The following is a 26,415-nucleotide window of genomic DNA, read 5'->3' on the forward strand; positions in this document are numbered from 1 at the left end:
GAGCCTCCCTGTCTGGCAGGGAGTGGTGAAATTCCCCTCCACACAAATCACACCTCTCTGCACACCTCTTGCTCCTGTTTTCCTTCATTTTCTCTCGCTCCTCCTCCTCGTTGCGAGCGAGGCTCTAGTGGAGGCCTCCCTTACACTCCTTCCCTTCTCTGCCTCTATCAAGGCTGACGTTGATGAATGGCAGCGATTACGGTACAGACCGCCGTTTAGCTTCATCACAGAATGAACGTAATCGAACAGAGAGCGCGGAGGCAAGTTTACACTCTGCAAGGTGGAGGCGGGGCCAGCAGACAGGACAGACAGTATGAGGCCCAATCCCAGTGTCCCCTCAAGGGCCTCAAACCCTGGACAAAGTCCGTGAGTCCGTAAAGGGGGACATTGGGATTGGGCCCATGCTTCCACTGGTTACCCCATGTTTAACGACCCATTGCAATGAATTATGGGTAATTCCCTTGGGCAAAGTCTGCATCTGACTTAGAGAGAGTGTTCATAAAAGACTCTAAATGTATGTGAGAGAGCCCTCAAACACAACGGTTTGACAGTGGGACAGACTTTGCACCTCAAAGTCCGTGAGTGTGGAGATTTGGATCCTGAGTGTCTGTGTACTTTGAGAAAACAAAGAGTGACAAACAAAGAGGAATTTCATCTGAAATCACACATGTTGATGGCTGAGTCCGAGTGGATCCGAACCAGTCAACAATTCTCAGTGTGGCGTATTTTTGTTCGAAATTGTACGATTGGTGCGAGCATTGTATCAACTTTCAACACACACATTTCCAAAATAATTAAATGATTTGGATTACTAACGTGACCAAATAACTCTCCTCAATGTCAAGGAGAGACTTAGCAACAAATAGATTTGACAAAATGAAATCTTTGAAACCGGCACTAAACTCTCAGTGGAACAACTGCTGCTGAAAGAACATAAAGGGTTAACCATCTCTGCAGTACATACAGCAAACCATTTATGGAAATATAAATATCATTTTCAAATGTACACCAAATATACCAATATACAGCAATTTTTAAATTGGAAAATGTCTCTCAACAGCAAGGGCCCGAACGATATAGTTGTATTATGTTCGTGTTGTTTATGTATCAGGTAATGCTACATCAATATAATGAGGCCAGCTAAGATGTCAAGATATAAAACGGTTTGTGTGCACAGAGCTTGTTTAAACGCAGAAGCCGGAGCCGAAAAGACACATCTGCTAACGGTAGAAGGATCACTGACCCGCGGTGAACAAAAGAGATTCAGAGAATGAACAGTAAATAAGCTTTTCTTGTTCCGATATGCTGGAATAACAATAAAACAGGGCCGTGGTCTGAAGCTGTCAAGCGCAAGATAAAAGGATGCAGATACCGCAGCTCAGACTTATCTTTGCCAAAACAAATTACGAACGTGCCGAGATTAATTCCCTCGCAAACGCCGCTCTGAGTGTTTTAATGTCAACTTATTGTTCACAAAAAGAGAGAATTCTTGAAAAAGAGCTGCTTCACACATGAAACGCCTTGTTTTCACCCCGTTTGATGATTTATTCTCTCAGTATAGATATAGCCACTCAACTATATTTATAGATTGTTTTAAACTATATTTAGATATAGTTTTGGGTGATGTGATGACATGAACTCTTTGGCATAATGATGCTGCAGCTGCGAAGCGTCTGGAGAGAGTTAGTAGATCTCAAATGTAAGCTCATTAAAGTTCTCCAAAAAGAAATCGGAACTAATTTGGACTAATGCAGTCATGTGCTCATTATACGCCGTCTTCAAATCATCGTCCCATTCTGTCATGCCTTTGCTCTCCTTCTCAACGTGTCAGCATCCAAGGAACAAGAAATGCCAAACACATGTTGGAGCGAGGCAGTTTGCTCTTAAGAAATGCCATTTACAGGAAGCAAAAGTAATTATAGCTGCCAGCAGCCCCGCTCACATCTAGGCATAAAAAGGGAGATTTAAAGGTTTGAGTAGTTGCTCAGAATTGTTTCTGAAATACTTAAAACATGAATCAAAAAGTGAAAGCGTTGAAATTTAGATGGTTGTCACAAACCCACCATCAGGGAAATTCCTCTCCACCATGAAGTCATTCAGCATCACTTCAGAGGAGGCCAACCGCTACGGTTTGGTGCATTTTCATGACTGGAAGGTACGTTTTTCTCGCTCGATTCACTGGCCACGATCATCAAGGGAATGTCCGGCTACACAGCGGCTAGATTTGTCGGCAGGTGTTCAAAGTATGCAGGTAGCAAGTGTGGCCCATGAGGTCACGTGACACACTTTCTCACCTGGCTCACTTTTTGCATCACAATCATTGCAACAAAAGGACAAAATGATTTTTGCGCCATGATGATGTTCCAACATTATCACCCTGAAGGAAATTTGGTTGGCAAGCAGACATTAAACACAAAGGTCACGCTTACGATCGTCTTACTTTGGTGGGCAAATCAAGATAGGAACACTTATTAACCGTAGCAGAAACACAATTTCCAAATTAAAGCAGTAGTTTATGACTTGCGGCCCATACCGGCCGGTTAAGAGCAGTGAGGAGTTAGCAGTCAGTGACAGTATCAAACGGTCAATGAAATATGGTTTTCAAAACATCTGGATGACTTGCATCTACGATAGGTCCTTCAGCATATGGTCATAAATGGGCACATAAAAGTATTGGGCTGGTGGGTCCAGCACACACACAACCAAACTCATAATCTCCTAAGGCTACGACTGCAGATAAAAGGTGATATACTGTCGTAGGCGGACGGAGGACAGTGATTTGTCGTGCTGTGACGGAGAACGCAACCCTGGAGCTTGTTAGCGGTGTGGCACGACTGTAACGTATTGTTGCTCAGTGAGTAAAAGCTGCACTTATTCCACATCCTGAAAGTAAAGCTGAGCACAGATTCATAGCTGGAATTTTCATTAGAAATACCAAAAATAAGAGGCACCTGGCCTACTTTCCAAACTTCCATGGACATCTTAGGTAAATCACATTGGATGAATCAGAGGTGGGGAAAAAAAAGCAGGAGATCGTCTGCCCCTGTTTGAATCAGCGCTTGATCTTCTCATCTGTTCAGCGGCTGCCACACCGGCGAACATCTCGGCCACATTAACACGTGTAGAGAGAGGGAGAAGAAACGGGTGGAGCGAGACGCCGCCAAGAAAAGATTGAAGGGAAAAGACGAGAAAACAAAGTTGGGAGCGAGACTTTGACACGGCAGATTAAAAAAAGAATAACAGCGCCACATCTAATAGGGACGCGACACGTCGGGCCTCCTCTGAGACGCCGAGCTGTCACACAGGAACAACTCTGTCTGGGAAAAAAAAAACAGAACGAGCGGCGTCGCCGAATCAGTCGACGTTGGGAATACAACTCCTCCGTTGTAATCTATTTTGCAGCGGCGGCGCAAAGCTCCGCTTGTAGGAGATCTCATTTGGGCTCGTCTTCCTCTAACTGGTGTTTGGTGGGGCTAATGAGCTCGACTCATCTGACGGCTCAGGACAACGTCGGGACATCAGAGCTTATCGGGGGCGCGCGATAACATCTAATCTGGAAGGAATGACATGACAGATGATCTGCTTACATCCGTGTTAAAAATCAAATGAGACATGCACCAAAGCAAGTCATCAGAGTTAAAGGATTATAACATGGGTAACGTGGGAAATGGGAAGGTTTCCAATAAAAAAACTGTCAATTTGAACTGTGCTTAAAAAAACTAACACACGGAGAAAATGGCAGTAATCTGAATAATCTCAACTCAAGGTCCACTTACTGATTTTGAAGCTTTTGACCACATCACACAGTCTTCTCCAATGAAGAGCAACAGTTCACCCTCCAGGCAGACATCAGTCGAAGCCGTAGAGGTGTTCAGAATTATGGTCGTCACCTACAGACAAACACCATCTGCTGATGAAGATGTGTGATATGATAGAAAGCTCCGGAACATTTGAGTATGTGATTACGAAGTTATGCAGTCAATCAGTTGTCTTTTTAATATACATGAAACAGATAATTCTGGTAATTTTGGATATGGTTTCCATGGGTTATAGTCACTTCAGTCCATCAAGTCAGATAATCTGACTTGATACTGTAAACAACAAGCCAACAGTATCGAAACCACTTCATTTGGAGGTAAAACCGAACGTGAGCGCATCTCAAATGTTGGTACAAACCCTCTCTGCAAAGGAAAACTGTGCTTGATACATCCATCCACGGTAAGCACAGTAGGTCAAAGTCTATAAACTGGGATGATGCTTCCAGTAGAGTCATGCAATGATTTGGGCGAAAGAACAAACTTTGTAACCGATCCATAGGCTGTTAAGAGTCGATCCACTACAGAAGCTACGGAGGCTGATGGAGGATGTTGCCGAATGCAGCAATAGGAGGGCAAGTTTGATCTTCCGGCCTACGACGCCATTTTTTGTTGAAACCAGTTTTCACATTCATGTCAATTTGCACCATTTTGAGACCCTGAAGACATCTCACTTGAAAACGTACGGGAAAAAAGGCAAAATGTCCACCGCAGTAGAGCTGCAGGGAAAAGCAAAGCGAAGACAGGAAACCCTGAGAGAGTCAACAAGGAAATGAGTGTAAATGCACTGCTGGGTAAATCATCCCTGCAGTCAAAAGGTGATTTGATATGCAACATATACTCATCACTAATCCCTTGTCTGGAGTTATGGCTCCTGCACTGAGCGGTTTCATGGTTAAAGCATCCCTCTAGTAGCAATCCGGCCGGATACGCCGCGTGCTCTCATCGCTGACACCATGTCATGTTTCGGGCTATGTAGCTCCAATATTGAGCCGCATCTTATCTGGCCAAACCTCTTTAAGCGGCACAGCCGGCTGCAGACAGAAATCCACCCGGGGGACAGTTAAGCACAGCTCTGAGCGGCCTCATCCACAGCCCCTCTGTCGGATGTCCTCAGTCTGGGAGTCCCTTCTGCATGAAGGTGCTTTGCCGCTCAGCTCTCTCCGGAGCGAAGTGTCGGTGTCCTGCAGAGGTCTGGTACAAAACGTATCGGCTTTATTTTCCTCATTCTGACGCACGCGGATGACTCTTTAAAATAATTGCTTTGGGACATTTTAGGAAAACGCGCATCTTTTCGCTGTCTTGCTACAGGGCCTGAGATCAGAAGATCGATACCACTCACAGGAGGATGGAAGTTAGCTTAGCATCAAGACTGGAAGCAGTGCAAACAGCTAGCCAGGCCTTCTCCAAAGTTCACACATTGCTGTGGTTTGGTGAGAGCCAGGTTGGCCGTTTCTCCTTTCTTCCAGTCTCTATGCTAAGCTAGGCTAACGACATTCTGACTCCAGCTGCGTCCTTAAAGCGAACACTCGAAAGTAGTGTGAATTTTTTCCTCCAACTCTGCATGAGTGCAAATTAAGTGTAATATTTGTTTTAGTCCCTCAACTCTTGTACGAATCCAATGCACTCATTTAATGCCAGAGTTGAATAGAGGGAAAAACATAACAAAAAAAGACTCATCAGGTTTGACATGTTATATTACAGAGATCAAGCCAACGCTGTTGTGTTACAGTGATAAGAGTTTGGAATGATTAGTCTGTTGGCAGAAAATTTATAAACAATATTGTTGATCAAGAAAAAGATAAATTAAGCTTTACTGCCTTTCTCCGTTTTATATCATTGCAGATTGAAGATCTCTGGTGTTGGACAGTTGGTCAGACACAATGCACGATTGAAGAATGCTACCTTAGACACTGGGAAATATATATACATATATATAATGAGGAATACTTAAAAATAAATTCTGAAGTACAATCATTAAATACATATATGTCTAACCAGCAGGAGTGTGTTTCATCTGCAGTGCAGCCAACGTGTGTGTGTGCGTGTGTGTGTATGCGTGGATGTCTACATGTTTCATTCTACACTGCCCACAGGTATCAGGCTGTCCAACTCAGCAGACCTTTGTAAATACCATGGAGGGCCTCAAGGACGGCCAAGCGCCTATTAGCTGGACATGTAATATAGAATATGGGAATCACTGGCAGCCGGCTAAAGGAGGGAAAGAGCATGATTGGATCCAAGCAAAATGAGCCTGTCTGTATGTGTGTGTGTGTGTGTGTGTGTGTGTGTGTGTGTGTGTGTGTGTGTGTGTGTGTGTGTGTGTGTGTGTGTGTGTGTGTGTGAACTCCAAACAATACTTTGAACGACTACACGAGTGTATGCCAGCTGGTTTGGCTAGAGTTTGGGTAATTGCGGAAACCAACCAGGAGATGTAGAGTCATTCACAGGCAACGATCGCACACACAAATACACACAATGCCTGTGTCCGTATACATACACACCCACCGTGTAGCAAAGAGGCTCTCCACAGCGGTGTAATTAGGCCTGGTCACTGCAGAGATGTTGTAATGGATAACCCTGTCTTAAAATGGCCGGGGGCGGCACACATAATTGAGCACAGTGTGTCTACGTGCGTGCATGTGTGTGCGTGCGTGCGTGTGTGTGCTTCACAAGGGAGGGCCACAGATATGGCAGACCTTACTGCTCATTTTTGTTTTTGTCTCTGCTCGCTAGGATTGCCTGTGCGGCAGCACCTAATGAACGTGGGGGTCTGAAGCCCTGCAGTGTCTGTGACATTTCACATTAAACAACTTTAACATATTTAGCCTTCACATATATGCATTCAAGGAAGGAAAAAAAAACCTCTGCTTATGCAGTACAAACACGTCGCAGAGCTTTTCAAAGGCCATGTTTAAGGAAATGGCTACAAGAGGGAGTAAAGACACAAGTTTAGAGCACCAAGATCGGCGTCTTTATACTTTTGTTTGTTGCCTTCTTCGTTGCTTGTGTGGAATTTGTTACAGGGTTGATGTAGGGAAACTGTTTTAGTTTGAGTTCCAAGTTGAAAGCCCTTTATTCAGACATGCTAAACAGTTCCATCTGTTCAAAGTAGTTGTTGAATGTGTCATCCACACAGAGGCCAGTGTTACTTGAGACGGGACCGATTCGATCCAATGACGGCATCGGGGTTCCTACCCTACGAGTAGATGATAATTGCTGAGCACTGGATTTCAAGTTTCTCAGAACATTAAAGGAGTAGCAGTTTTCACACCTGCACCTGTTTGTATGTGAAGTGGAGAGAGTTGACCTCGAGTTCAAACACTTTGCTTTGGAGTACATTTAAATTGAATGCAAAATTGCAATGCAATTTAAAATGTTATGACAAAACAGATATCCAAGTTAAGGTATTTTGCCCTCATAGTTCTCTTTGAAGTTTACTGGAAGTGATGTCATGCAGTCCTGTTGCATTGAGCACTGCACCGGACTCCTTTTAAAAACATAGCCAATTAAATGTTACATTGTTTGTCAGCAACCGGCATCTTATGACCGGTAACTTATGAGGCAATTGGGCCTTGTGTGCTCTGATTAATTTGGCATGCAGTTATCACACCAGTCATAATTTTGTTTTAATGAAACAATGTTTTCAACTCAACTTTCGTTCTTCACCACTGTTTTGGAAAAAGGAAACAACATGAGAAGAAGGCTAACCGGCTTTAAAAGTGACATTTGTGAGTGGTTCATGTAGATTTGCGAAAAGTAACCGAAATTTCTATTTTCTCATCAATTACATTATTTATAGCAAATTCTCCAGTCCTGTTGTTCACAAGCATAGCATCACAGAGGACTACGTTGGGTCTCTGATGTAATTCCTATTTACTCATATATGGTATGTAAGGCATCATGGTTATTTACAATTCCTTCTATGCTGTTGGCGTTGATCAGTGATACCTCTACTGCCCGGCAACACAAGGGGAATAACACATTTTTAAGAGACACGAGGAGAACTCACAACCTACATATTCCAAGCTGGATATTTTGTTAGTTGAATTTCCTTTTGCCTTAAGCTCCCAAAATTCTTTGTATGGCACGTTGACCTGGCGGGTCATTCTTAAGCTTGCAGTTATGTGCAAGATTTGATGGCTTGTTGACTCTCTTCCTCCTAAATTAGGCTGCTAGATACACAATTAAAATATAAAATAGTTTTTCTGTGCACGTCTTTTTTCTTGTTTTCATTAGAAACCTTGGCAGGTGGAGGGATGCATAGTGTAGGTGGGGGGCACCCCCCAAAGTTCTGTTGGTCTGGGGACTCTGGGCACATCGGTGGGCCTGACTTACATTCATATCAGCCACATGAAAGGCAGTGTGGCTTAAAGAAGCAAACACTTTATGGCAATATTCAAAGTCAGTTTTCCCCGTGCGCTTGAAGTCATGAGATGCAGCCTGCTGATTATGTGATGGGTTGATTTCAAAGGACTGACACAGGGCCACAGCATTACTGCAAATAGCATAGAAGGAGATACTCTCTTCAGAGCATGAGGTCTATGAGAGGTAGTCAGTAGGTTAGGAGAGAGGGAGGTAGTTGGTAGGTTAGGAGAGAGGGAGGTAGTCGGCAGCTTAGGAGAGAGGGAGGTAGTCAGTAGGTTAGGAGAGAGGGAGGTAGTCAGTAGGTTAGGAGAGATAGGTAGTCGGTAGGTTAGGAGAGAGGGAGGTAGTCAGTAGGTTAGGAGAGATAGGTAGTCGGTAGGTTAGGAGAGATAGGTAGTTGGTAGGTTAGGAGAGAGGGATGTAGTCAGTAGGTTAGGAGAGAGGGAGGTAGTCGGTAGGTTAGGAGAGAGGGAGGTAGTCGGTAGGTTAGGAGAGAGAGAGGTAGTCGGTAGGTTAGGAGAGAGGGAGGTAGTCGGTAGGTTAGGAGAGATAGGTAGTCGGTAGGTTAGGAGAGAGGGAGGTAGTCGGCAGCTTAGGAGAGAGGGAGGTAGTCAGTAGGTTAGGAGAGAGGGAGGTAGTCGGTAGGTTAGGAGAGATAGGTAGTCGGTAGGTTAGGAGAGAGGGAGGTAGTCGGTAGGTTAGGAGAGAGAGAGGTAGTCGGTAGGTTAGGAGAGAGGGAGGTAGTCGGTAGGTTAGGAGAGAGAGAGGTAGTCGGTAGGTTAGGAGAGAGGGAGGTAGTCGGTAGGTTAGGAGAGAGAGAGGTAGTCGGTAGGTTAGGAGAGAGGGAGGTAGTCAGCAGGTTAGGAGAGAGGGAGAGGTAGTCAGTAGGTTAGGAGAGAGGGAGGTAGTCAGTAGGTTAGGAGAGAGGGAGGTAGTCGGTAGGTTAGGAGAGATAGGTAGTCGGTAGGTTAGGAGAGAGGGAGGTAGTCGGTAGGTTAGGAGAGATAGGTAGTCGGTAGGTTAGGAGAGAGGGAGGTAGTCGGTAGGTTAGGAGAGAGGGAGGTAGTCGGTAGGTTAGGAGAGAGAGAGGTAGTCGGTAGGTTAGGAGAGAGAGGTAGTCGGTAGGTTAGGAGAGAGGGAGGTAGTCGGTAGGTTAGGAGAGAGAGAGGTAGTCGGTAGGTTAGGAGAGAGGGAGGTAGTCGGTAGGTTAGGAGAGAGAGAGGTAGTCGGTAGGTTAGGAGAGAGGGAGGTAGTCGGTAGGTTAGGAGAGAGAGAGGTAGTCAGTAGGTTAGGAGAGAGGGAGGTAGTCGGTAGGTTAGGAGAGATAGGTAGTCGGTAGGTTAGGAGAGAGGGAGGTAGTCGGCAGCTTAGGAGAGAGGGAGGTAGTCAGTAGGTTAGGAGAGAGGGAGGTAGTCGGTAGGTTAGGAGAGATAGGTAGTCGGTAGGTTAGGAGAGAGGGAGGTAGTCGGTAGGTTAGGAGAGAGAGAGGTAGTCGGTAGGTTAGGAGAGAGGGAGGTAGTCGGTAGGTTAGGAGAGAGAGGTAGTCGGTAGGTTAGGAGAGAGGGAGGTAGTCGGTAGGTTAGGAGAGAGAGAGGTAGTCGGTAGGTTAGGAGAGAGGGAGGTAGTCAGCAGGTTAGGAGAGAGGGAGAGGTAGTCAGTAGGTTAGGAGAGAGGGAGGTAGTCAGTAGGTTAGGAGAGAGGGAGGTAGTCGGTAGGTTAGGAGAGATAGGTAGTCGGTAGGTTAGGAGAGAGGGAGGTAGTCGGTAGGTTAGGAGAGATAGGTAGTCGGTAGGTTAGGAGAGAGGGAGGTAGTCGGTAGGTTAGGAGAGAGGGAGGTAGTCGGTAGGTTAGGAGAGAGAGAGGTAGTCGGTAGGTTAGGAGAGAGAGAGGTAGTCGGTAGGTTAGGAGAGAGGGAGGTAGTCGGTAGGTTAGGAGAGAGAGAGGTAGTCGGTAGGTTAGGAGAGAGGGAGGTAGTCGGTAGGTTAGGAGAGAGAGAGGTAGTCGGTAGGTTAGGAGAGAGGGAGGTAGTCGGTAGGTTAGGAGAGAGAGAGGTAGTCAGTAGGTTAGGAGAGAGGGAGGTAGTCGGCAGGTTAGGAGAGAGGGTGGGTGTTCAAACTAATGAAAGCGATACATGATGACCAATAATTTGAAAATAGAAGTTAAAGGTGCTAAATTCCGAGCATATCTATGATTGAGGGATTGCCTCTGCACGGCTCTCAACATGGCGACGGCTTGCAGCTAACGGTGCTAACAGCAAGAACAACGGCAAACAGTGCTGACAGTGTTAACCTGGGGGAAACCGGAGGGCTTCGACGATGACGCCGTGTGACGGGACAGCCTTATCAGCGCTAAACCGCCGTTTGAGCTAAGAGCAGAGCGGCGGCGGTTAGCTAGCCAGTGGCACATGCTCACATGCACTAAAATGCACGAGCGACTAGACAGGCTACGTAAACAACAGAAGCTTGGACAGAGTGCTGCATGAACCAGTCCTAAAACCAAGAAATGAGTTTGCATTTTTGAACTTCCTGTTCCCTTGTCTCCAAGGTAATGAGTTCTTTATTCATGGGTTAATGGTTAAAGTCTGTGGTTATAACAAGTTTAAGAGATTTTAAAGTTTAACTAGCTAGCTAATGAAGCTAATTATCCCTTTGAGTTAGTTATAAACACTCTGGCGGATTTTTCATTGTTTTCAGCTGACTTGACTTTCCAGACTTTAATATGTTCCGTTATGGCAACTGAATGTTATAAACAAACATTTGTTTTTTTCCTGTCCAAACATAGGTGTCGTGTGGATTTGCAATGTGAATATGATGGTAAGCTATAGTAGGTGTATGTTACTGTATGCACAATAGGCTTAAGAGCAGTATGTGACTAACGAGGCAGCCTTGTACTTGCATTGCTGCACTAAATGTGATTTTAAAAAAGCACTAAGGCAGCTTTTTGCAGAATGTGCTTGATTCTTTTAAAATGCACAAATATAATAATTAATTCATGATTAATTTACATTTCTCAGACTCCCTCTGGACCACCGAGATAATGTGTGATGTCTAATATATATATATATATATATATATATATATATATATATATATATATATATATATATATATATATATATAGATAGACTAAAAATAGTTAGCTGCCAGATAAATGCATTGTATGGTGATAATAATCAATGTCAACAAACATGCTTTAACTTAAAATGCAGTTGCATACAAAGTCTAACACAGATCTTAGAGACTCTCCAGGGAACAATACTTCACTAAATTATGTGGAGGCTGAGGAGCTCTGTCAGGCTGCAAATGACTGATCCTGGACCGCCTGCCTTCCTCCTCTTCCTTTCTTCCCTCAGTGAGACTGCCAACAGATGAACACTGCCAAGTGCCTCCCCAGGAGAAGTGTGTGTGTGTCTCTCTCTCTAAATCTGAGAGTCAGTGTGCACATTTGTGTGTGTGTGTGTGTGTCTTTCCATTTTGATGGCAACGTTGGCAGTAATGTGTCTAATGGAAGATAAGCAACACTCTCTTAGACAAGTCTTCACAGCCAAGCATTCCCCCCCCCCCCTCTAACATCATCATGCTGAGTGCAAGAGAGGGAATACTCTCTCCCCCCCTCCATCTCTTCAAGCATATACACACACACGGTCAAGTCGCCTGTTACACACATACACACACACACCCACACACACACACAGAATACGAGAGAGTGACGGTTTGGATCATCTGTCTCAAAGCTGCCTTTATCGTCTCTCACACAAAGTTCGCAGAGCCTCGTGCACCCACACACACAGACGGTGGGTCGGATGATGAGTTCCGGAGATGAGTTTTAGTCACGGAGGGACACCTCAGAGAAAGTGGGGCTTCGGATCGCCATGCTCAAAGCTGCCCGCAATCATTTCTCCTCCAAAGTACGTCCCCGCGCACGCACACACACACACACACACACACTGTCACAAGCACAAACACACACAACAGTGAAGTGCTTTGCGAGAGAGTACGAGCGCAGCAGCAGAAGGCACTTATTGAGAAAGACAGAGGGAGAGTCCTTGACTGCCGGCTGACCCCGCAGCTTGTTTATGCCGACTCTGAAGAGACCGTCGTGATCGGGGGGGAAAGAAGATTCAGAGTTAATTTTACACACGATGCAGCTGGCAGTGACAAGCAATGAGAAGCAAGGCGGAGGCAAGAATGATGGAGGACACCGAAGGTCTGAGTCCACATTGTCAAGCAACGAGTACCTGAACTGCTGCTGGTTTTTTTCAGCATTAGACGGATCGGCTGCTTCTATCAGCTACAGCCAGTCGCTGTTCCCACTGTCCTCACTCACCACAGCTACGGTGTGACTGTAAGCTGGAGTGAAGTTTATGCTCCGGGCATATTCTATTAATTATTTCGCATTTTGCTCTATTTCTCTGTGCGTTCATTATTCATTTACAGACCTATCATACTGCAGAACTGTTGAATAGGATGTCTCATCTGAGCTGCAAACCCTTTCCCGCCTTAAAAAAAGCAACACAATCCTTGTACTTCTGCATGGAAATATAAAAATGTCCTGCATTAGCACGGTGACAATCTCAGAACCCATTGGCTGTCGGTCTGACGACGATACAGCCTCTGAGGGCAACGACCAATATTTCAGGGGGTTCAGGTGCAGCCACTGATAATCCGGGCCAAGACTTCCTCTTCAGTGGAGTGGCCATTGTTTGCAATCCTATGAGCAACTTGAGAATCAAGAATGGAGTTGGAGTCGAGAGATGATGTCTGTTGTTAGATATCAGATATCTGCATACAAATGCAGATGAATCAATAAAAATGAAAAAGCTAAATCATCACATACAGCCCATGGGTTCCCAGATTGCATTTCAGCAAACCAATTTTGCATCTTTTGCTCCACACACAAACTCTTCACCTGCATTCAACCAAAGCCCAAACGTGATTGGTCAATACTACTCGGACTACAAACGTAAATCAGAGCGCTTCTGATACCCAAATCTTGTTTCGTTGCCGACAGATTCTGATTCTGTGTGCAGATATTTGTTTATAGAGAATAGCATGAAAAAATAAAAAAGTTCCAATTCAGCAGAATGGGTTCACTTTGTATCTTAATGTTCCCAGCAACAGACATGAAAATAAAACTCTTGGATGCAAGAGTGTCCATTACACATGTATACTTCGGGACATGCTTGTGCCTGAGTGCAAGATGAGGTGTTTTTCATTTACATTAAAAATTTAAAATAATAAAAGAACTGAAGGAATAACAAGCGCAATGCTTTGGCGCGACGTCAAAACGACACATTGGCAGAGTCTCTACAAATGTTTGTCCAAATAAAAATGTATCATCAACAATAATTTGGAGATGTGAAAAATGCTATAATCACAATCATCATTCATAGTCACCAGGCGTGTTCTCATTAAGACGCTTGCCACACAGTTTATTTGGATGATATCACTTGGATCAGAGTTTGGCAGTCACTCCTCATCGCAGCGCTCCCGTTGCCTTGTTTCAGGGCTTTCTGAACTTCTCTCTGTCTTCATCCCCATCTCCGCGATCACGGGCGCAGCGGCGTCTGTCGGCGTGTTGACTGTGTTCCCGTGCCCGACTCCTAAAAATAGTTTGAGGTTGGGCAGGATATGGAGACTGTGCCTCAACAATCTATTCCCCGAGCTTTTTAAATTACATCCCGCACCAGTTTTCCATTTTATAGTCTTGAAGTAAAGTTTCAGTCCCTGGTACATCATTCTGCTTCGCTTCTATGCTCGTTGCCGCACTTGCTCTTTTCCTCTGTAGTCAAAGAAGCAGGGGCATAATCTCTCTCCGAGGTGCCGTGTTATCTCTGAGTTTAGCATCGGACGAGCCGTGCACCCTCAAGGCTGAAGCGAGGTCAGTCACGACTCCGACCATTTCTTTTCTACCAAATATCCGCACGTGTTTGCGTCTCGACTGTGATTCCAGGTCTTCGCACTTTCGCAGATAGTTTGACGTCTTTAGCGTATCAGAAAGGTGGTTGATCTTTCCAGCGTGGCCGCTCTGTCCTTCATGTCACTCGATCTTTTCTTCATATTTGTTGTTCCAACAAAGGCAATCCTTTCCAAAAGGTCCTTTATGTTAGTTTCCAGTGGCGTCTATGTGTTTCTGTCTTCGTTTGTGTAGTTCAGCCAGGACTGTAGCCTCCTGTTGGCAACCGTTTCGTCTTTCCTCTGGCAGTCGCCGTTGTTTCACACGTGGAATTTGTAGTTTCTTTATCTCTCTATATCTCACCTTTTTTCGGTCTCTCTTTCATTCATCGTTTTGGAGTTTTAGTTGTAGAAACGTGCTGGTATATTTTTCTGCCTGCGTCCTGTAAGAAATTTGAGCATAGAACTGTGTGTTTAGTAGCTATAATAAAAGTGTTCAATGATTCATATTTAAGAATTCATAATTAGTCATAATCATAAGTGTTTTGGAAATGCATAATTAAGATAAGCATAAAGTGTTTTAGGATTAGTAGCTAGATGGAGAATTTGAGACATGACGCTTTTGCCAAAAGTTGCAAAGTCTTATCTATTATATGGAATGTTTATCATAGAGGGATTAAACCATAACTGACAGTCATTGAATGTGTTAGTAAACTCAGGGACAGAAAGGCAGACAGGCGAATACACTCCTGGAAGTTAGCCAATAGGAATCGGGATAGACGGAAGAGGAGGTGTTTCGAACGGATGTGGGTGGTTTCATTTCAAGTCTTTTTCTCTCTCACGTGATGGCTCTCAGAGGACGGACGGGTTTTATACCTGAGGAGCTGAGTTGAGTTTTTTGCAAACGGGGTTTTATTGATTTAATATTTCATGGAAATAGTGTACTTCACTGTAAATACTGTACTTGCATCAGTGGGATTAAATTCCTTTTAATTTTAAACCAGTTTTGGTAGATTTCTTATTGCAGCGTGTCGACTGTAAACAGCAGCGGGACACGTGCTCTGGCCTCCTCGCTGTGGAACAGACTCAAACTTCCACAGTCCTGTGGTATGAAGCTTGTTTGATCAGGTTTTGAGCGAGCTAGTTTTTCAAGGTCTTCTCTCTGTGCCAAAGGAAGTCTGCGGCCAAGGCCTTTTAAGATACCGTGTGCTGGAGCTAGCTGATCTTCAATCCAAAATGAAATGGAATAATAAAAACACAGATTTTAAAAAGCAAAAACGAGGGCTGGGCAATCTGGAGGAATTCAAATATCACAGGAAAAGACAACACTTTTGCCATATTATGAGATCCACAATCTAACACGAGTCTCATATTGCGATATCAATATATTGCCCAAAAAATGATCTGAAGTTTAACGATGTAGAGTAACGTTTCCCTGTGGCCTAAAGTGAGATGTGTTTGTTTCATATTTTTCTTACAGGCAGTTCTACACAGGGATTTAACTTGGGCTTGATGAGACCTCTCCCCGGGACTGTGTGGGCGTGTTCGGACTGTGTTGATCGACATCGACCTCACACCTTCATCACTCTCATTGGTACGTTTAGTTCGGCAGCCTCGCGTTAGTGTCAACCTGAACACGGGTTTACTCAAGAGTCGGTGAAAACACCCGCATGGGTGTCTCCTTCGTAAAATCTGCTTTCTTTTGGAACACTGTATGCGTATGCTTTTACCCAGTGGTGTATAGTAACGAAGTAGAAATACTTCGTTACTGTACTTAAGTCGTTTTTTTGGATATCTGTACTTTACTTTACTATTTATATTTCTGTTGACTTTTACTTTTACTTCACTACATTTTGCAAAGAAAACTGATACTTTTACTCCGATACATTTCCCCTGAAACCTTCGTTACTCGCTACAAAATCAAATCTATCTTTAGAAACAAAATGAATCATGAGAGCAGCGTCGGGGACTGTGGTGGAACACAGACTGCAAGCAAGCAGGTTTGGTGAATCAGTGGTCCAAGCAGCAAGTTAAATCATTGGTTCATCACGTTAATGCACAATTGCAAACAAGTGCTCTCAAAGCACTTGTTTTGATTCCCAGTGATGCCCAGGATGCTACATGCTATAGCTAGCGAGCGACTACATGAGTAGAATTCCACACAGGACGGGTGGGATGAGGAGAGGTGGACGGGTCAAACAAACACTGGTGTTTCCTCCAGGAGGCCGCAGTTTGTGCCGTGTGTGAAACGAGAAGCCAATGTTGATTTATTTGTGACGTGACTTCCGTACTTAAGCAACGCCACTTCCGTAGATATTTTAACGCAAACCACGATCTTTTCCTAAACCTAACTAAGTAGTTTCAGAAAAATGGTAGTTACTGGTTGTAACTTCCGTTCTATGAGTATCAGAACTGCAAGGAGAAGAAGTGGGAGTGAGACCAGGCGCCTGGACCAGAGCACCAGATGTGACCCATGACCACAAAACACAGACTTACTCTCTGTGACGTCACACTTAGGTTTCTGAAGAGCCGTTGTAGAGCTACAAATGGACAAACCGCAGCAGAGCAGACAGCTAGCAGCTAGCGATCCGAGCGTCCTGACAGTCCAAACAGCCACGCCCTCAATTACGCCGAACTTTAAGCCTTGATATAATTCACACAGGTGAGTTATATAAAAAGTCAACCAGGTATCATTGTCATGAATGAGAATATTAGTCATAGAGACCAAAATAATTTTCTGTACCAGGCTGTGAACAAGTTTATTTCTGTAAAATTCACCATTTTAACATGGAGTTCTATGGGGATTGACGACCTTTAAGGGAGCCGGCCTCAAGTGGCCATTCACAGAACTGCAGTTTTTTGGCACTTCCGTGTTGGCTTCATTTCTCAGCAATGGAGGTTGCCACTTGCACATAACCAGATTATCATAGTTTATAACAATGCAGCACAGCGAGGATTCAGACATTCATACACCAGACATATACAACACAGACCCGCGTTAGACCCATTCATACGAGTCTGCAATACACGCAAAGAAGGTGTCAGCGTCGTCAACCAATTACCATTAACACATTCCACAACACTCATGGTGGTAAACTGCCAGCAATGACTGATGTCACACACACTGTTACTTCAAATCTTGTGTGGGAATTTAAGTGAGGACTTAAGGCAGATTTAACATTTATCGTATGAGCAACAGGCCAAGGAGCAATAACTTCTGCCATTTTCGTGGAAGTTGCATCCAGCCTGGTAAGATAGGCTGCTGGCGGCTAATGGTAAAATGTTCCAAAACCAATTATCTCACAAGATGTGCTAAAATCACATTTGAACTTGTTATAGTGGGGAAACCACGAGCGTTTATAGGTACAGTTTTTGCTTGTTTTTCTTCTTGTTATTCTGACAGAAATAACAGGTGAAAAAAATGAAATATTGCTCTTACGTTCTTCATTATTCAGATTTTCTTTCATTTAGCCAAATATTGTTACAAAACAAATGCCATCAATTGTTTATTCAGAGCTACTCTTATCTGTGCCCATATTAGCTGATGTCGATAGCAGTGTACTTGACACATGAATGAAAACCCATTATCAGGTTTTGGTTGTAACAGTTGTTCTCCTATTCTCGCTGCCGTAGCGACGTCTGGAGCCCCACTGCCGTGTCAACACGCCGGCGTCAGAACTGAAGTGGCAGCGAGTGGGAGTCGAGGAGCAGACGTGGGACATTTGGCGTCTAATCCCGCAGAAGACTCGAGTAAACCCCACAAGCTGCTGCTGAATGTTTGCCAGTGATACTGCATCGGCCACTGTTAAATCTTTAATAGGCCAACAGTGGGGTGATGTCATTGCTTCCTCTGTGCTCCAGTTTGCTTTTGGTGGAAGTGGACCTATTTGGCCTTCACTACACTGCAATGAACTGCTGTAAATGTACAGTGGATTTACAACAGTAGCTTATAGGATTTCATAAAAACTGTAACACACGGTTAAATATTCATCCTTCGCATGTAAATTAACAGTTAATGCCGTCGGTTAACCACAGCATAGTAAAATAACAGTAAATTACTGTTTGCCAGCCATTACTGCTGCCGGCATTTTACCGTTATTTTACGGTGAAATTGTTGAGAGTGTACATTTATCACACAACACGCACATCATTAGAAAAGGGCATTCAAGACGGAGCTGTGAAGGAGGCTTAACCATCGCATGCTGAGATTGCATCAACCTGGGTTTATCCTCACACATCCATCCAGCATATTCCTCTCAGACACTGAAGGAGCGGCCATGCCTGAGGCCTTTCAAGGTGGTTCCAGCAGCCATAAAGGGTTTTTGTCTTCACTGAATGGTAAACGAGCCTCCTATTGAATTGGAGAGAATGGTTCAAATCCAATCGAATGTGTGTCAGAATGGGGCGGCTTTCTCTGGTGATGGAGGTCAAAACAGGGTGAAGATATAAGACCGGATACCTCTCTGTAGGCCGGTCAGTAGAGCCAAAAAAATGCTTTTTTAAAGCGATTTAAAAAAAATTGATCTGGTATGAAAAAAAAAAAAAAAAAAATGCGTGTGTAGCATTTCTCCTGTTGTCTCACTACAATTGCTTTTCCTTTGTAAAGTTTAAGCATGGTATTGGCCTGGCGGCTCGTTTACCAATCAATTAACGCGATTGATTGGCTGCAATAATCGCCTCGCTGGATAACCACGGCCCTAATTAGGAGTTAATTGAAAAGCATCAACGACTTAAGCAGCGTCTCAGCAGATGTACACTGGAACGTCATGAAAATGTCCAAACTGTTTTCCTTTCATTTCTCTCACTTCCTTTTTGTCCTTCTCTGCTCTAGCTGGTGTAGTGCCAGTGGAGGAAAAAGGAGTATAAATTATGCCCCCCCCCCTCCCCACGGGGCTCACAAACCACCGACACAAGCCAAGCATACAGCATATTCTAAGAAAAGCAAATGGAAGGCATTTGCTCAGTCGACCCCTGTCCTCTTGCCGTTATTTGATATTACTCACTGTGACCAACGCTGTGAATTCACCTCTGGCTGCCAGTCTTTAAAAATAGTGTTCAAATTCATTCCCGCAAATATAAACGCGTTAAAGGGAGTTCAGAGAGTCCCTGAACATCTCATCACTCCCACCCTGCAGATCATCATACCTGCAATCCAACAATCCCATTAAGACTCCTTTACTTCCATATTATCTGTGTTTCTGAATGGTTCGCTAATTGCCACATTGCGGTAACGCTTTATGTTTCAATTAGGTATTGCAGCACATGCATCTGCCCTCCTCCTTTAGTTTCATTCTACCACCGGGACAAAACAACAACAAATAAACAAGTGTATCTGCAAGCACTCATTTCCATGAAAATCCCACACACCCACTGTAAGAAAATATCTCTCCCCGCGAGCGCATTATTCAGTTTGAAAAGCTTGTATGGCGTTGTGTTATGGATGCTCCATGCTGCCATGAGATATTACTGATGGCAAGAAACAGAGAAAGGCTGAGACACCCTTTAACGTGACATCGGTCACACTCGTGTGTACGAGCCTGGCAACCCTGTGACGGATGTAATAGAGGAACGATGATAAGATATAATAGATGATGAGAATAAAACCAAAGCTACATCAACAGAAACCACCAGAAGCATCCCGCTGGAGTTTCAAGTCTTCTGCAATACCGGCACGATGTTCATTTGGTAAATGATGGTCCCATTAAGAGCGAAATATAATGCAACGTATGCTTTAGGGCGGGGCTACATTGTGATTGACAGGCGGCTACCACGGAGTTGTCCGATCTGGGAGTTGTCAAAATTGTCGTCTTAGAACTTTAACCCTTTCACAGTGTGTTATCAGTTCATGACAGCTAATTCTAACATTTTGGTCTCATAAAAATGTATTATTTAGCGTTGGGTTGTACTTAGCTCCACCCTCTCTCGTCAAATATGGTTGCAAAAAAAACAACAAGATGCAAAAGCCAAGATGGCGACAGCCAAAATGCCAAACTTAAGGCTTCAAAACCGTCGTCCACAAACCAAAGACATCACAGTGACTACGTCCCCTTCTTCTTCTTCTCCTACAGTCTATGGTTCCATATTGTCAGCCTTGAGCGTCATCAGTTGCTTCACGTGTGTCGCTTCATTTACATGTCACTCGATAAAATACTTCCGCGTAAGGACACACCCGTGTGTCCTCACTCTAAGCTCCTCCAGAGGACTCCCTCTCCTCGTCTCCTCGAGGTACATTAAGGGATTGGAAGATTCTCCATGAAGTTTAGCGTCGTGAAAAGTACCCCCATGATACATCGTTGGAAGCTCAGGGGAGTTTAAGGAACAATTCAACCTTTTGGGGAATACAAATTGTTTTTTTCCGCTTTCTTGCGAAAAAGTTGGGTGAGAAGGTAAATGCTCGCTCATATTTGCCCATTAAAGATGAAGCTGGAGCCAGGAAGGAGATGTTTAGACCGGGAGCTAGCGATGTCCCGAGCCGATTCTAAAGGTCGGTACGAGGGCTGACCCGGTCAGGTTTAATAAATCGGCATCAGCTAAAATAAAGCGGATCACAATGCGATGCACTTCTCTCGATAGCCGATTGTCACTTCAATTTCAGAAGCTTGTCAAATGGTTCTGAATCAGGACCTTCAGCACTTGTTTAAGTATCGTGTGCCAGATTAAGCATAAGATTTTAGCTAAACGTAACTATCGGATCGGACTCTGAATCAACAGAGATCCATTATGAAAGAATTCTGATCGGGGTCAAAAAAAAAAAAGAAGCTTCATCAGAACATATCAACTGGGAGAACTCACGATATAACGCAATTTGGCAATAAAGCGTATGAGTGTGTTTCTCCTTAAATATTTTTTCCGTCAAAAAGCTGAAACGTTTCTAAGCTCTGCTTTCAAACACAAGTCGAACACGATCGTACCCAACCAGACAATTGCATCAAGCGTCTCAATCAAAGGGAATCAGGTATCTCGTGTTGTGACATGTCTTTCATGCGATTCAGGCGTATTTTGAGGCGCAGACGTTTCTCAGCTCAGTGTGTGGGGGTGCACACCGAGTCGTGGGTGTTGGAGGTCTCAGGTTAAGCTGCCGGGGAGCGTCTGATGATAAGAGCACATTTACAGAAGTAACAAAAGAAGGGATCTATACTGTGAGAGTCAGAGTATCGATGAGGAACTCTCAACCTCGCGACTGTTTTTACTTTTCAACCCACGCAAACATCACACACACACACACACACACACACACACACACACACCTGCCAAGCTGACAGCCTGACACCCGAGGAGATGACCAAGCCGAACCAAAGTTACCGAAAACAAACCGTGACCGTGTGTGTGTGTGTGTGTGTGTGTGTGTGTGTGTGATGTAACAAAGTGTAAGGCCATTTAGGGGAAGATCCTGGCGAGGAGGATTAAGAGGCAGATCTGAGGAAGATGCTGCTCAGTATAGATTTCATGGGGGCACCAAAGAGAGAATATTAACTTCACATCTATCAGCTGACATCACCTCTGCTCCATCTGGATGAATCACACACTGATGGGGGGGGGGGGGCTGCACCTCTCAACAGAAAGCAAAAAATCCTGTCAGGCTCACATACATCACCGTAACACCACCACTTACATCAAAGACCTAACGCTCATTGGAGAGGGCTTCCAATACACAGTCTGGGCATCGAACACTCAAAAGTCGTTGGTGCTCATAAGATGGACAGACATGCACTGACTGAATGACAGCTCCATCTAGTCACCGTACAGGTGACTAGACTCTATTTTTTTTTTAATGCCAGACAGCAAGGAACCACAAGCTCACAATCAAAGAAAACACACAGTGGCATCAGTTGGCATGCTATGATCAGCATCAGCCCGCACGCCCCTCTTTGTTTAATTCCTCCTCCCGCGTGCGGGCAGATGGCATCACCTGTGCCGTCCTCTCTCTCGACACACACAGCGCCTTCTGAAGTCTCCTCGTGGGGGGGTGAATGAGAGGGATCCGAAAGCGGACGGCACACCTACCGTTCCCAGAGATGTGGTTCTCCACCTCGCCGTGGCCAGCTTGCCTCGTGGAGACACTAAGTTGCATGTAGAGTCCCATGTAATGTAAACTCCCCAGCAGCACTCTGAACGCTCCCATGTCTCTTCTGTTGTAGCTGCTCTCCTTCCACCTCTCATGCACGTCGAAAAAAAAAGGATTGGGTTTTTTTCTTCCTTTCTTTGTTTTTTGTTTGTTGTGTTTTTATTTTGTATTTGTTTTTTAATCCAGGTGACTTGTTCTGGTGAGGAAGGACCTGTGAAGAATAAAGGAGGAGAAGAAGAAGCCGCTGCAGCCGCTCGGTGTGCCAGCAGACCGACTGACGCTCTGCTTCCGCTCAGTCGGCTCTTCATGGGGCGGAGGGACTTTCTCCCCAAATGGGAGGTACCGCGGCTTGCAGCGGGGAATGTCAGTAATGAGAGGAGGGATATTAGAAACACGTTCAGCGACCGTAAACTTCACGACGTTTCTTTTGGTTTTATAATGAGAATGCGCTTCATGAAAGGACGGTAGACTTCTAAAATATTCAAAGCCCATTATTATTATTATTTTATGATTAATAAAATAATTGACGGATAAACACGTTTAAGCAGCATTAGAGCGCACCAACATTAGCTCAAGTGTTTGCTAACATGCAAAAAGTCTGCTTCCCATAGTGTCATGTCTCTTCTCTGAATAGGTCATTAATTAATTGATTATGACATATTTTAGTATATATACACTCATAAAGAAAGTAAAATGTCAGAAAGCAGAGAACACTTATTTTACTCCTGCCCCGAAGGATTGAATTGACCTGTTCCTACTTTTGTTTTTTCTGAAAGGTGAAGAAAAAATAGTGAAAGCATCGTGATGAAGACTTGAAACTGGAGACTGAGACCATAAACTCATGTTTACTGAGGGAATAAATCAAGAAAGAGTAATTTTCTCATTGACTTCTATACAATCAGACTCCTTTTACTAACTGGAGGAGCCGCCCCCTGCTGATCAGCAGAGAGAAGTTTTAAGACACTTCCGCATCAGCTTCACTTGGCAGAACCAGGGTTTGGCCGCCTGGCTTAGCAATGTACATTTTCTTAAGCTGTAACAAGAGTGTGTGGGTGAAGCATTAAGTTGTTAAAAGCTCGCTCTCCTCCCGGCAAAGAAGTCTCCTATCGCGGAGGGAAGTGAGGCGGAGCTACGGCCAAAATGCCGAACTCGAGGCTTCAAAACGCCAGTCTGCAAACCAACGGATGACATCATGGTGACTGCGTCCACTTCTTTCCCTCTATGGGATTGATAAAAGCAGATTGAGTTATATTTGCTCAATGTATTTCAATTTTCTTTTGCTAACATTAGATTTACACAGCTGCCAAAAGAACAAAAGATGATAACTACTCTGTTCTCCGACGTGGAAATTCTGGTTTAACTATGTACACATACCTATGTGTACATAGGCATTAACACAGAGGTATTACGAGTACACAGAGGTATTACGAGTACACAGAAGTATTAAGAGAACTGGAATAAAGTCCCTGGTTTGGACCTGCAAACCGCCTCCTGTAGCTCTGGTTCGTCGCTGTCCATGGTGCTGAAATGCAGCCTCAGTGTTGGTCACATATTGAACACGAGAGGACAGGATTTCCTGTCTCAAGCTGCACTATGATATGGGCCATTGGACTTGATGGAATAGTTTGTAAGTGCTTGTATAATCTTCATTGATCTTAAGCACTATTTCAGGGCAGCATAGCCAGACGAGATTCTTTCCACCTTGTTAGGCAAGATGATATACCGTGTCCCATTTATTTCAAGCACAGGACTAAGAGCAAGCCTTCTTATAACTTTTTCTAACCCTATTTCTGCATTTAATGTTTCAGAAGTTTCAAAATTGTGGCGCCTTGGGACTATGAATAGACATAAACAACTTATAAATAACACATATTACAGCTGAGATGAGTTTGTTTTGTCTAAATAGATTGGGGTTGTATACAATATATTGGTGGTGTTTGTATTTGAATCTTAACATGCCTTCGGGGTTGATTCGCATTATGATAGTTGTTACACAGCAAAAGTGTTTTAAAATATGTATTTGTGTGTGAGTAATGACATCAGTTACATCAGCATTACCATCAAGGTCATAAAGATGATACATGTTTCTTTTTGAATATTTAAATTGTGTCTGCAAGCTATCCAGACGCAACAGCAGCAAACCATCTTGAGGGCTTTCTGTCCGTTAACACCATTCTTGTTTTGAACTATAGTTATGTGTGGACCGCTGAACAGACAATAGCAAGTACAACACAGCAACCTGCCCGATCCCCTGACATCTTTTGATGGATTTCACCTCACTGGGTCTCTGCTTTGAAGAGCAAACCCGGCTCGTCACCGAACTTTTCGGATTTCTGACAGAGACACGGACCTTGCTGTAACACCCATTGCTAAATGTCAACACACTGATTGGATTATCTGATTCCAATTACCCTCTTTAATAAAAGCCATTAACCCAGATGTTCATGAGCTGCTTTTCTTTTACCAGAAAGGGTGGGGAAAGGGGTTGGTATGCTTGATACTTGGTTTCTGTTGTGCACTGTGATGCCCTCACGACCTCTGGGGTGTCATTAGGTCCCATTTGCTGGAAAGTGTTTCTTTGTAATATTTTGCTATGCCCCAATAAAGCCCTCAGGGGCAAATGGTTGTGCTTTCGTAGTGTCCAGTGACGTGTCAGTTGGACTACGGCAACAATTACCAGCTTTGTTTTGAGCCCCTGAGTTTGAGCGATGACAGCTTTACGTGTGTGAGCCTTTATAACTGTGCAGCCGCAAGGCAGGGTTCTTAATCTTAATCAGCTTCAGCTGGAAACACTGCTACTATCTACTACCCGAGCATGCTCGGTGCCAAATATGTCAGCTCAAAGTCTTTAGCGCAGACAATATGTCACAGTGATCTCACCTAATGGTGGACACGGACGGGTGCCATCTTTCCCTTCTTATCATGCTGCTTTTTGTTCTGTTGTGGGATTCCTCAGTGAGTGACTTCCTGAGGTTCTCCTCGCTCTTTTTCAGTGTTTGCCATCAGGTCTTCTGGCCAGCTCAAAGTGCTGAGTCATACCGGCACAATTTCACACCCAAATCATTTCATTTCAATCAGCAATCAACTTTGACCAATTGCCGACTGACTCAACAGTCCTTTCAGGTAATGCAGGACTTAGGAGGATGGAATGAAGGAAGCACCACGGTGACTCTTAAGTCGCAATGCCCCCTGTTTTTTTTTCACCCTTTATCAATCCCTGCACTGACTGTCAATAACAGAATACCTTCTCCTCTCGGTCCGTACTAACAGAGAGGAGCCCCAAAAGCACAGCGGTGCACAGTGTTTGCACTCAGTCATTCGGAAAATACAATTATTCTCCTTCCCCTCGGCTGTGAAATTGCTGTACAACCGCTGTTAAACACGCCGCAGTCATAATCACTGATAAGAGATGCATGGGGCCGGGTCTGCTCCACCAATACAATATGCAAACGATACCCCGCCGCTCTACCCATCTTGTTACTGAGCGATATTAGAGTTCCTAAAGACACTTAGGAAAGGCAATAGATGTGGCAGCTGTCAGTGAACAGCCCCCACCTTCCCTCCCGACACTGCGGCTTCCTGCCAGGATCGCGGTCAGGGATCCAGAGAGGGCGTGGTACACTAACTGAGTGATTAATAACACAGAAATATACTGTTGACAAGACCCTAATACATATAGATGCTGCATCTGGTTTCATATGGCAGCCAATGAAGACCTGTCTGCTCGAAAAAGGTCTGAGTGTTTAGGTGTAACTATTGGAAAATCAATTCACCGAAGCAAGACACACTAAATTACTCAGAGACAAGGGAAAGTCTCCATCACCTCTGACTCCATATTGCATCACTGAGTGTCATAGAAACGTTTTTTGCCAATTTGTATCAGTTCAACTTCTGTCAAAATGTTTACAGGACAGTTAGTCAAGTGCGGCTGATTGCTTGGCCTCGGGTATTGCTGCTTGCAGCTTGCATGTATGCCATGAATGTATGAAGAGAACTGGACACAGCATTGGAGGCGGCGCCCTGTTGTTCCCTATGAAAGTTGCTCAGTGGCCCGTGAAGCCAAAAAAAGTTTGACTCGAGTATACAATTCAGCTAATATTGATAATGGCAGCAGTGAACATAATGGAACGACAATAATAACAGCAGTAATAATAGAGATAAGACTACTGTTACTAATAATAATAGCAGCGGTGGATATAGTAGTGATAAGATAATAGAAATAGTCTGACAGTAATCAAACAACCAATCAGCCTAAAGTCCAAGTACAGAAAGC

General features: G+C 44.2%; 1 protein-coding gene across 1 annotated transcript in view; it reads right to left on the reverse strand.

Moving 5' to 3' along the window:
* LOC306780545 (V-set and transmembrane domain-containing protein 2-like protein) overlaps positions 1-22,264 on the reverse strand; it is a 44,449-nt gene extending 22,185 nt beyond the window's left edge. The window contains exon 1 of the mRNA XM_079272954.1: positions 22,082-22,264. Within this exon, the coding sequence (XP_079129080.1) occupies positions 22,082-22,199 (118 nt within the window). The 5' untranslated portion in view covers positions 22,200-22,264. The remainder of the gene's footprint in view (positions 1-22,081) is intronic.
* Between the last annotated feature and the right edge of the window lie 4,151 nt (positions 22,265-26,415).

Source organism: Melanostigma gelatinosum (assembly GCF_949748355.1).
Source record: "Melanostigma gelatinosum genome assembly, chromosome: 8".
In the NCBI taxonomy this organism is placed as follows: domain Eukaryota; kingdom Metazoa; phylum Chordata; class Actinopteri; order Perciformes; family Zoarcidae; genus Melanostigma; species Melanostigma gelatinosum.